We start from the raw sequence: 12,813 nt of genomic DNA, 5'->3' as shown, positions 1-12,813 counted from the left end.
AGTAATTGGTTAAAAAAATTTCCACTAATTATTAATTATTTTTATTATTATTATTATTATTATTATTATTATTATTATTATTATTATTATTATTATTATTATTATTATTATTATAATTAGAGAAAAAATATATACACAGACAGTATAAAGTCACACTGATATTTTTTAAAAAGTTATGTGATATGGATGATTGATAAATTTCAACTAAATGATAGTGTAAAATTATTTTACATGTTAGTATATTATATTTAACCTATTATTATTATTATTATTATTATTATTATTTAGTAAACGATGATACATTATCATAATTTTAAATCTTCTCCTTATTTTCTCCATCTTTATTTCTTGATTTATATATATTTCATTAGTTAGTATTTTTTTTTTATGTTTAAATATTACTAAAATTTAACTTCTCTCTCCAGTCTCACTAATGACTAACCATCTTCCACTAACTTTTATGAAATTTCTCCCCACTTTCTCCATCTCCATAATTTTGTAATTTCAATATTTATTAATTTGATTATAAGACATTAACTACTTAATATTATTAAAAGGGAAAAGCTAACATGTGCCCCAAGGGCACAAGTTAATGAGATATTTATAGAAATATTTTCTTAAAACGCCTGGATTCAATATATCGAAATTTTAAATATGACTTTATTGCATTTAATTACATTTAACTTTTTCTATTTATAGTATCCTTAACATGTGCCCTAAGGGCACATGTTAGCATGACCCTTACTAAAATTTAACTTCTATCTCCCTAACCATCTTCCACTAACTTTTTGAAATTTCTCCATCTCCGTAATTTTGTAATTTCAATATTTATCAGACATTAACTACCATCATTTTAAAACTTCTCCTCTCTTTAATGACAATTAATAACCACTAAATCAATTATACCATCTCCACTACTAACTCTCAAATCTATATGTGGATCATATTAAAGAAAATTTCTTTATCAATCCCCATGTCTTCTTGGTCACCTCTGGTGAAAAACCCAAACTACCCCTAACTTCGGAAATGCATTTTCGAAATGCAAGAAAAAGGTGTTTCCGGAGATGCATCTCCGAAAGCGCCTTTTTTTTTTTTGAAAAAATTGTCTTATTTCGGAAGTTCATTTCCGAAAACAGCATTTCGGAAGTGCACTTCCGAAATACTGCGCGTTCTGCAGATTTATCAAAACACTCCCCCTCCCCCATTCATTTACCCTAACTCAAATCAAAAACAAGCAAAGGCGAAAATTTGTGCAAACACACTTCCAAGGCTGCATCAAGGCTCCAATCACATTGCTATACAACATTCAAAAGCCCTCAAATCACTCAATTTGTAAGTTTTGAATTTGTTAGATTCATTATTCAAATGCATGTTATTTAGGGTTTCAATTGCATAAATGATATATGGGTAGGTTGTTAGTAGTATTTAGGTTGTTTAGAAGCATTTTGAATTGGTTTTATGTCTGGTTTTGGGGTCTGCCATGGAAGTTGCAGAAAACTCCATCGCATGGGGTGTTTCGGAAGTTCATTTCCGAAAACACCTCTATCCCAGTTTTCGGAAATGAACTTCCGAACTGTATCAGAAGTGCATTTTTTTTGTTTTTTCATTTGTCTCGCATATTAATCGATTTCGATTGTTTGCAGGAACATGTCAGGCAACCAACCAGCACGCATTAGACAGGGGAGAGAGTCTCAGACTGCGTCGGCTAGACGCGAGCGGGCGGCGGCGCAGCTGGCGTCGACCCAGGGACGGGGGCAGGGCCGGGGACGCCGTTTGCGAGTTCCCGTGGACGTGGGAGAGGGTACATCTGGTTCAGGATCTAGGAGTCGGCTGGCTCGGGCATCTTCTACCCGCCAGCGAGAGGAGGAGGAGGAGGAGGTGGCGGCAGTGACTTACCACGATCCGGAGGGGGTACCGGATGTTGACCCTCCAGTTGGAGAGGATGATGAGCAGGAGGACGGCTATCCGGGAGGGCCCTTTGACACCTCCGTGCTGATTAGCTACCACGATCACGTCATTCGACGTATATGGAAGGGAGAGGTATTTTTTATAATTTAACCGTTTAATTGTCACCATTTTTTATAATTTAACCGTTTATTTGTCGCTTATTTGATATATGTTGCTTATTTGTTTTTTTTGTAACAGGAGCGAGAGCCGTTGAAAATGGTTAACCACGCCCGGAAGAATTTCAATCTGTTTAAACCAACAGCTGAGTGGTTTAACGACCATGTGCGAGGTTTAGGGCTTAGCGGGCTCTGCATGACGGGGTACACCACCATCAGCACCGGCATGCAGGGGGCATTTGTGGAGCGCTGGCACAAGGAGACTTCCTCTTTCCACTTGCCGGTTGGGGAGATGACGATCACCTTGCATGACGTACAGTGTCTTCTCCACCTGCCGATTAGGGGGCCTCTACTCACCCACTCCAAGATCCAGAGGGTCGAGGCCATTGAGTGGATGACGCTCTATTTGGGCATGGAGCACGAGGTTGCTCACTTTGAGTGCGCCACGACATCTGGGCCTCATGTCCGGTTCACCACACTGAGCACTTATTTTGAGCACCACCTGGACGCGGCTGCCGAGGCTGAGGGTGAGGGTGACGAGCTATTCACACAGTATCACCGCAGCTGCGCTCTTCGGTGCTGGTACATGCATGTGGTAGGCGCTGCATGCTTTGTGGACAAGAGTGCCAGGTACGTAGACGTGACCTACCTCCGCTACTTCATGGACCTGGATACCGTTCACCAGTGGAACTGGGGGGCAGCTACTCTGGCATACCTCTACCAGAAGCTGAATGAGGCCTCCAACTGGAGGACGAGGCAGTTGGTCGGCTCCTGCACACTACTTACGGTACGTTTTATTTTAATACATTATCGTATTTATTTATTTATTTATGTTTCGTATTTATTTTTAATACATTATTGTGTTTCTGTTTCAGAGCTGGATCATCTCCTACTTCTCCCGCATCCACGACTTTCACATCGATCCTGCATACGTGGACGCCATGCCCAGGGCCGCCAGTTACGCTCTCAAGAGGGGGAACGATGCGGTGGGACCATACCGTTTGTACTTGGACCGCACGATGCACGACAACGTCACCTGGAGGCCGTTTAGCGACTACGCTCAGATTGTCCCCTTTGACGGCATTGCTCTATATTCAGGCTGGCTGGCATGCGGGACCGGCATCATGGTCCGGTATCTCCCTGAGTGGTGCATGCGTCAGTTCGAATTCGTGCAGCGGATACCCAGATCACCCTTTGAGGCTGCTCCTGACACAGTGACCCGAGTGCAGCTCACTGCCATATGGGCGGACTGGCAGTATCATGTGGTACCGCAGGAGTACCGTCTCACTCGGGTCACACAGGACTGGCACAGTGAGGAGGGGTACGTCACATGGTTCTACCGGGTGTCCCATCCTCTGCTGAGACCCGACGTTCTCGGCGCTCCTAGGCCAGCACACGAGGAGATCCTGGAGAACCAACAGGCCGAGGATGACCACGCCATTGATCTTATGTCGATCTGCCAGCGGATAGAGATGCTTGGGCGGGACGCGTTGGATCGAGGTATCGTTGATCAGGGCGGTCTAGAGGCAGTCGTTGTGATGGAGATGATCGTCACTGATGCAGGCCGTGCGGCGGGGTACAGGTGGCAGAGGAGGGCCCAGGGTGAGAGGGTTAGGCACACCCAGTAGTGGTCGGGTTTATTTATTTTTTGATTACGGATTGTATCTTTCGCACAGTGTTATTATTATTTTCGGTTTGTATATATTATTTGGATTGGATTTATCATATTAGTATTTTCAGTTTATCTGTTGCTTATTTTATTTGGCGTTTGCGTTTAATTAAAATGCGAGACTGTTAAGAAAAAACATTAAAAAAAAAACACAGTTTCTGCATAATTCGGAAGTTCATTTCCGAATTCACCCCCCATGAGGTGTTTTCGGAAGTTCATCTCCGAAGACACCCCCCATGAGGTGTTTTCGGAGATGCACTTCCGAATTGTGGAAATGTTTTTTAAAAAAAAGCGCTTCGGAAGTTCATTTCCGAAGCAGGGGTATTTTGGAATTTTCGCTGGGGGTGACCCCATAGGGAGGTGGCTAAAGAAATTTTCATATTAAATTATTGGTATAAAAATAGTTCCAATTTCCAAATGATATATAGGGAGGACAACAGATATGGTAGTGTGCAGGTTTTACATTATTCAAATCCAAATTCAAAATCACCACTCAAACCTGAACTTAAAAACTATTCAGGTGATAAAGTAACACTCACGCCCACATCCATTGGGTTCGAATTTTTCACCCCAACCTGCAACAAAAAACACAAAAAAAATACAACAACAACATTGAAATTTGGAACACAAATTACCTTAAGGTCTCTCAAAGAAATTATAATTAAAATTGAGGTCTTAACATAGTCTCCAAGGAAATTCAATCACAAACATCTTAACATAGTCTTCAACATCTTAACATTACAATTAAAATTAAAGTCTACAATGAAAATACAACTTTCCAACAACAACAAAGTAACATAGTCTCCAAGGAAATTCAATCACAAGCATTTCATAAACAAGTTCTCTCAAATAGACATGTATGTTTTGTTTACATCGAGTAAATGATTATTAATCATTGAAAATAAAAATAATGTAGATATTACAGTTAGGTAATATCAAAATCTATAAAATCCTTATTATTATCAAGATAAAACAAGCTAGTTGTCACATTATATACAACTTTATCTTGTAACCCTAGCCTTAATAGTCACTCCAACATATCAGAATTCAGAACTACTACAACTTTATCTGTATTTTCTACGAGATAATTATTGTGCTGATGTTACCCTAGGATTTCGACTTACTAAATAAATGGGCAACTAAGGCCCAAAATTGGCAATTGGGCCTCAATTTGGTAAAAAGGCCCTAAATTGGTAATTGGGCCTCACGTTAATATCTACATTACCAGGTGGGTCAAAGCGAGTCGACCAATTAACGCTTAGTAGTCGAAGCTGTTCGACTAGAAAGATGATCAGAGGCTTCAGCGATTCGACCAGACCAAAAGGATGCGAAGACTTAAGGATTTTTGGCTGCAGAAACTGAAGCCAAGGTCGAGAGGCAGTAGAAGTTAAGAGGCAGTTCCAGGCAGTTTTTCTGGCAGTTCTCACAGGACGCGTGGAAGTCTCACAATTGAAGATCTTGCATGTCGAAGACACGTGTTGACTGATAGCCAGTCGACCGTTAGTAGTAGTTATTTTATTTTTTTCTATTTAAGCAAGTTTCATAGGAATAGTTAGAGGTCCGCATTTTCTACATAAACACAAGTAAACTCAAATCTCTGCGCAATGAGTAACGAGTGCAACTTTGGAATGTACCTATGCGTACCAGTTTAATTAAATGCAATCATTTTACATTACATTTTATCTTTCAGTGCACATTTACTGCCTTCTGTTTTATTGCTTTGATTTACTTTAAAGCCTTTAATTTCAGTGCTTACTTTTACGTTAAAGTCACTATTTACATTTAATACAAATCAAATACACATAACATAACAAAATAAAGCAATCAGTCCTGGAGTATTCTAGTTGACTCCGCAAAGTAACCTTTAAAAAGGAAACTAGCGCTTGTTTACCATTTTTCTGGGTAAACAGCTGAGTGCTGTGTTGTCAAATAGCGAAACTCTTTTCATTCTAGCAAACATGTGTACATATTTTAGACGTCAACAACTTTCATCCTCCAAATCAATTACCAAAGGAACCGCCAGATTACAACATTTTCTGAATTCTACCATATCTATGATCTTAAATTGTTGTTACCTAATGCCAACAATGTTGAAGCCACATAAAGTGACAAAATTCATATAAATCTTTCATTTAAAAGAACATCTAACAATTGAAATATTATTTAAAAAAACATCCAACAATTGATAATAAGATGTTTCTATGCGGTTGAGGAAGATGTGAATTTGGAAGATAGAAACAACAATGCTCACCCTATTAAAGCAAGAAATAACAATTTCTACTCTTCAAAATGGTAACCCAAAGAACTTTCCATCAATTCAGTTGTATTAAGAAGTGAATTGAAGTTAAATAAAACACCAAAAGCTTAAAACTTTTACACTAAATAAAGTACAAAATACATTCATCGTCAGACTCCATTTTATTCAACACAGTAGCAATTTCTTCTGCAACTTTTGAGGTTTATATATATATATATATATATATATATATATATATATATATATATATATATATATATATATATATATATATATATATATATATATATATATATATATATATACATAGATATATATATATATATACATATATATACATATATATATATATATATATATATATATATATATATATATATCCATATATATATATATATGTATATATATATATATATATATATATATATATATATATATATATCCATATATATATATATGCATATATATATATATATATATATATATATATATATATATATATATATATATATATATATATATATATATATATATATATATATATATATATATATATATATATAATAACAAAAAATAGCAATACATTATACAACAAGAAAATTAAGGTAGAAAGTAAAGATTATTTGACAATGATATACCATTATTCTCAGCAGCTTATAGCCAACTCCTAGCACACATCAAAGCTTCTACATTAGTCTAGTTAAGTCGGCTACGATGAGGACTTAATATTCGATCACTATTACTAAAGGTCGATTCAGAAGCTATTGTAGAGATAGGAATATCTAACACAGCTCTTGCAATTGTTTGAAGTGTTGGATACACAACTCTATTTACCCACCAATTCAAAATGTCAAAATCTTGAGTTTTTTTTTATAACTGACTCCTTCAAATAGTTATCCAACTCATACTTAACACTTGAACTTGAATTTTCTGCAACCGTCTCAACGTATGCATCAAATTCAGCCTCGTCATCAACAACAATAGTTGTACCAATGGATGAGGTAGGTTGTGCATCTCTAAGTCTAATCTATTGATAATTATTGAGCAAATCATAACACATCTCTTTAATTCTATTATATGTTCTACAAGAGACCACCAACAAAATTAATTTATTAAGACACCCCTATATGGAGTAGATAGGTTCCCACAATCTTCTACTTCACGTGACAAATCTAAAAGTTATATTAGCTGCAAATCTAAAAATTATATTAGCTGAAGCAGCTTAAAATGGCGCTGATTATTTCTTCGACATTCTTCAATATCCTATATACAAGTCACAAAACTGCTAACCAAGGGGGTTGAGTTGGGAATAGAAGCGATAAATGATATCAATATTATTCTCTTTTTATTTTCATTTTCATGTTGAATTTATGTTTCTATTTGTTAAAGAAATATGACTGCTTAAACTGTTTGATTTTTTTTCTTCTAAAAGGGAATCAAGTGGCTCATGAAATCTTGGCAATCCAACAATGCCTTGACTCAAGATTAGTTTGAATTTTAAAGATGTTTTGATGTTGTAGTTTCAGCTTTCTGATTTTGCATGATGTATTCCAAAGATGTTTTACTTGAATGATTAAGTTAAATTTATTCTTGTCTCAAATATAATTGAGCAATATTTTCTATTAGACTGAAGAAAAAATTGCAAGGATTAAATTACAAAAGTGGAGAGAGGAGAACCGAAACGAAACAAAACCCCACTATGCTTTTATTACCACAATAATCATATTTCATAATGCTACATATATTATAATAATTTAATTTGTTTATAACTAGTGTCAAGGGCCTGTTTTACCATTCAGGCTGCACATGCCTAAGTTGATGTAGACTCATTTGTGAAAATGGCCTGCATAATCCCTAATCTCAAGCTAACAGTAACTTACAGTTTAATATACAAAATACAAGCAGCATCTTCAACTTTCGCTTTAAATTCTGAGAGAAGTCCGACTCTTCAACCTTCGCTTTGAATTTTGAGAGAATTCCGACTCGTAATACCAAATCTGGCTACATAATTAACCTGATATGCGCAAACACTTGCTTAAGAAAATGTATAGCTTGTATAACCGTGAAATATATATGGCATTCAATCATATTAACCCTAAGATATGAGGATTGCGTACAAGCATAAGTAAGCATGAATGGGTCTGCTGTAGCACCTGTCACTAGCAGACACTTTGAAAACCAGCTTCTCTCATAACCCTACTAACAGAAGGGTCATCAAGAATACTAAGAATAAGCTGATCAAGCTCAACCTTCACCCTCAAAAGAGGCTGCTGCTGATTTTGCTCAAGTGCTCTACATTGAAGAGGGTGGTTATTCTGCTGCTGAGATTTGAGGTAGAGACTTAGTATTCTCACCTTATTAATCAAGGAAATCATAATTGTTGTATAGAGCTTCCCTTTTGAATATAGTTTTTTTCTCTTCTTGAGTTTCATTGCTTGAATTGAGGGGAGAAAGTAATTGTAACTTTGGTTTCGATTGAGTTGAGTTTCAAGGAACTGATTTGCTTTAATTTATAACATGAAACGTCACCATCAAATTGCTGCCAATATTCTAGAGTCATTGTAATGAAGGAATATCAAGTTCTAAATTTGTGGACAGAACTTATATACGTGTGTTTTCTATGAGGAAATTGAATAGTATAAGAAAAGTATAATGGACCTAACTTTGTTACTTGCTTCAATATCACAATAAGAATCGAAGCCAAGGAAAATATAATGCAGTTTGTGTTGTATGGTAAAGGCAATTCGAATATTCATAATCATCAATTTTATTTACATTATTAACCCTCCTCAGACAAATTACAACTTGGCCATGCATGCATATGAAAAGCTCTAACATATAGCATGAATAATGTATATGAAAAAAAAGAAGAATCACAACAAGCTGTTATATGCCCCAAAACTTGTTACATTGAAATAGGATATTTTTTACACTTTGCATATATATTCTTTATTCCCTGCTTGACATAGAACAGCATAACTTTTGCTTTAACAAATTCTGCCTAAAAATACTTTTGCTTTAACAAAGCTTACAAGAAATAATTTTTAGGTGCAGCAATAATAATTATTCTAATGGCATCTCCTATCTTTTCAAATTCTCTTTTTACTATACTTTATACTCATGGCTATTATTTATTTGTTTTGTTTTGGTGTTTCATGAATTGGCTGTCACTAAAATTGGTTACCCGGTATCATTCCGGAAGTGAAATTAGTCACTTAAATGAAATCCTTGTATATGAGGTATGCTTCTCCAAAATTGGGGACCACAATTCTATATGAACTAAAGTTGGGTGTACATTATAGCATGATTGTATCCATCCTATCACGCCTAGCTTCTGCTTTATTTTGTGAATAATCTCTGGTATACCTTGTTTGCCAATTTAGCTTTTGTCCATTGCCTCTTAAAACTGCATATACAACTCCGGAAGGACCGCTAATATACCTTGTTTGTGGATAAATCAAAGAGAATGCAAAAAACTCCTACCACTATCAACCAACCCATAACTAATTGAAAAAACCTAAAAAACTTGCACACAAAAGTTAAGCTCAGACCAACAAGGCTAACAGTAACTTACAGTTTAATATACAAAATACAAGCAGCATCTTCAACCTTCGCTTTAAATTCTGAGAGAATTCCGACTCTTCAACCTTCGCTTTGAATTCTGAGAGAATTCCGACTTGTAATACCAAATCTGCCTACATAATTAACCTGATATGCGCAAACACTTGCTTAAGAAAATGTATAGCATGTATAACCATGAAATATATATGGGATTCAATCATATTAACCCTAAGATATGAGGATTGCGTACAAGCATAAGTAAGCATGAATGGGTCTGCTGTAGCACCTATCACTAGCAGACACTGTTTGGAAACCAAACATAAATCCTTATTACAAAAATTAAGTTGTGAAATATACGACATAGCGCTCTCTGGTTTATAGCGCCGCATTATGTTAGTATTTCTAAAACTATCAGCCAATGTCTCTTCGATCGGCTTGAACCTCCAATCCAAATCTATCTGCAGTTTCATAGAGCTCAGCTGCCGTTTAACATCCTCCTCATCAACATAGCTATTCACCTCCTCATAGATATCATCATCTTCGACGCACCTAACAATGAAACTTATATACTTAAATATACTAGATTGTGACCCGCGCAACGCGGTTACTAAGCATAAATTGTTTTTGTAAAATAAAAGTTAAAATTTTAATTATTAAAAAATTTAATATATATATTCCAATCAAACAAATATTTAAAGTAATTGGAATTCAAAACTTACATTGTGGGGGGTAAGTTTAAGTTGGGATTTAAAATCCTCATCTTCTCTCTCAGATCTTTTTCGGTTATAGTGTGGGACATGCATATGTATCTCCCTTTGGCTATAGGATTCTCGTAAGCCAAAAGTAATGCATTTGCTACGTCCCTCACGTCCACAATTGGCCAATACTTACCCTTTATTTGACCACCTTCAAATTTAAACAAATAAAACCAAGATAAATAACACAAAAATTTTGATTTTATTTATATAAAGCCAATGTTATATGGCATAAGTTAAAGTGTACCGAAAATTCTATATGCAACATTAGCATTAGCGGGTGACTCTAACAATGGTCCCATAACATGAGTAGGGCAATCCCATAACATGAGTAGGGCAAATGCTAATTAGATATGTATTAGTTTATTTATTTACATAAAAATTATTTTATATGTAAAAATAAAATCTCAACAACCTTATATCAATAACAACATTTGACTAAATAAAAGGCTAAAATAAAATTTTATTAGTAGGACAGAATAGGCGATGAATTTAAATACCTAGAGATTGTGAATTTATGGTTTAAATGCTCAATTGCATCAACAGAAAAGAAGGAACAATGGTTTGACGAAGGAAATTAAACAATCAATGAACTCAAAATTGGTAAAATAAATACATGACCAACAAAAATCAAACTGAATAAAAAAACAAGACATAATCAATCAGATTTAAGGTAGAGACTTAGTATTCTCACCTTATTAATAATCAAGGAAATCATAATTGTTGTATGGAGCTTCCCTTTTGAATAGAGTTTTTTTCTCTTCTTGAGTTTCATTGCTTGAATTGAGAGGAGAAAGTAATTGTAATTAGAAGAGATCTTGTTTAATTTCAGGGAAACAACAATAAGCTATAAAAGTGAAATAGAGTGCAACATTACTGGGGTCTAGCTGCAAGAACAGATTCATAATCCAAAATATTTGCCTCAAAGAGTTATATATTCTCAAAAGCCACTTCCGGATATACATACCTTGAAGGAGAGGAGAGGACTCTGATAGTAGAATGGTGTGTTGCAGAATCATGAAACTAAATGAGAGTATATGTATGTGAGAAAGAATTTGAAGATAGAGCCACTGGACTGGATGGTGTATTTATACTCCAAATGTTACATGTATGTAATGCAAATTATGCATGTCATGCAAATTATATATGTATGTATCCATGTCATGCATGAGTAAAGTAATAACCGGTGAAGGTAAAGAATTGAGAATCAATGAGGCATGTGGTTTATGGGTTATTGTTTCCAAAGTGGTGGGGTTCCACATACACATGTATATGGATTCTTTTTTATGCATATTATATATGAGTTATTGTGATACAGAAATTGGGATTCTCTTCTATTGCGTATTTTTCTTTCTTTTCTATTTTCTTTACTATACTTGTAAAACTTTAATTTTAATTGAATTGGAGTTCTATATGAACGTCATTTAACACTAATAAATATTTTTATAAATTATTCAGTAAAGAATTTTCACTTGACAACCAAAGTTGAACCTATGATTTCAGGTGGTCCAACTTCATGTATTAATTATTTAAAATATTTTTTAAACATTTATTCGATGTATGTGTTTTTAATATAAATGGATGTAAAAACCCTAAAACAAACTATTATTTCTAATTATATTAATTTTCATGTTTTAATTTTTTTTTTTTAATATGAAGGACTAGATGGAGTATGTTGTTATCATTATTATTATTATTATTATTATTATTATTATTATTATTATTATTATTATTATTATTATTATTATTATTATTATTATTATTATTATTATTATTATTATTATTATTATTATTATTATTTGATAAATGAGTGTAAAATATATACTATTTCAATGTAACAAGTTTTTTTTTTTTTTTCATATACATTGTTCGTGCTATGTCTGAGCTTTTCATATGCATGCATGTCCAAGTGGTAGTTATTCTGAGGAAGGATAATAAAGTAAATAAATTGATGAATATAAATATTCGAATTGGCTTTACCATACAACACAAACTGCATTATATTTTCCTTGACTTTGATTCTTATTGTGATATTGAAGCAAGTAACAAAGTTTGGTCCATCATACTTTTCTTATACTATTCAATTTCCTCATAAAAACACACGTATATAAGTTCTGTCCACAAATCATGAACTTGATATTCCTTCTTTACAATGATCCTAGAATATTGGCAGCAATTTGATGGTGACATTTCATGTTACCTTTAAATCGGAAAAAAATGAATACAAGTTAGAGATGATTAAGATGAGTATGGAAACTGAGGAAATAATAAAAGAGGATAACAAGTTGATGATGGGTTAAAAAGACTCAAAGAAAATCATGGTGACCAATAATTTAGTGTTTTATTTTGATGTATGTAATAAACTAGGAACTACGAATATATTATCTTTGTAATGGAAAGTAGTGTGATGTGATAAAATAAAATAATATTGCTTGGATTAATTAAAATCAAATAGAATAAAATGATATATTTATTTGATTTATTGTTTTATCATAACTAGTAACAAAC

General features: G+C 34.2%; 1 protein-coding gene across 9 annotated transcripts in view; it reads right to left on the bottom strand.

Annotated features, from left to right (window-relative positions):
- LOC131660556 (cinnamoyl-CoA reductase 1-like) overlaps window positions 1-11,398 on the bottom strand; it is a 48,430-nt gene extending 37,032 nt beyond the window's left edge. For 2 of the 9 annotated variants that reach the window (XR_009300966.1, XR_009300964.1), the window contains exons 1-4: window positions 11,273-11,398; window positions 11,000-11,082; window positions 10,270-10,456; window positions 8,344-10,099 (exon numbers count right to left, since the gene is read on the bottom strand). Coding sequence is in view for 3 of the 9 variants with exons in the window: in XM_058929812.1 (XP_058785795.1) it covers window positions 8,344-8,421 (78 nt within the window). In the remaining 6 variants the exon portion in view is untranslated. Of the gene's footprint in view, window positions 1-7,667; window positions 8,004-8,142; window positions 10,100-10,269; window positions 10,457-10,999 lie in introns of those variants that run through there. The other 7 variants (XR_009300965.1, XR_009300967.1, XR_009300968.1 and 4 more) reach the window with 7 other exon arrangements.
- Between the last annotated feature and the right edge of the window lie 1,415 nt (window positions 11,399-12,813).

Source organism: Vicia villosa, linkage group LG3 (genome assembly GCF_029867415.1).
Source record: "Vicia villosa cultivar HV-30 ecotype Madison, WI linkage group LG3, Vvil1.0, whole genome shotgun sequence".
Taxonomy (NCBI): domain Eukaryota; kingdom Viridiplantae; phylum Streptophyta; class Magnoliopsida; order Fabales; family Fabaceae; genus Vicia; species Vicia villosa.
Note: the sequence above shows the minus strand (reverse complement) of the source record. Positions and strands in the feature narration are given on the sequence as shown.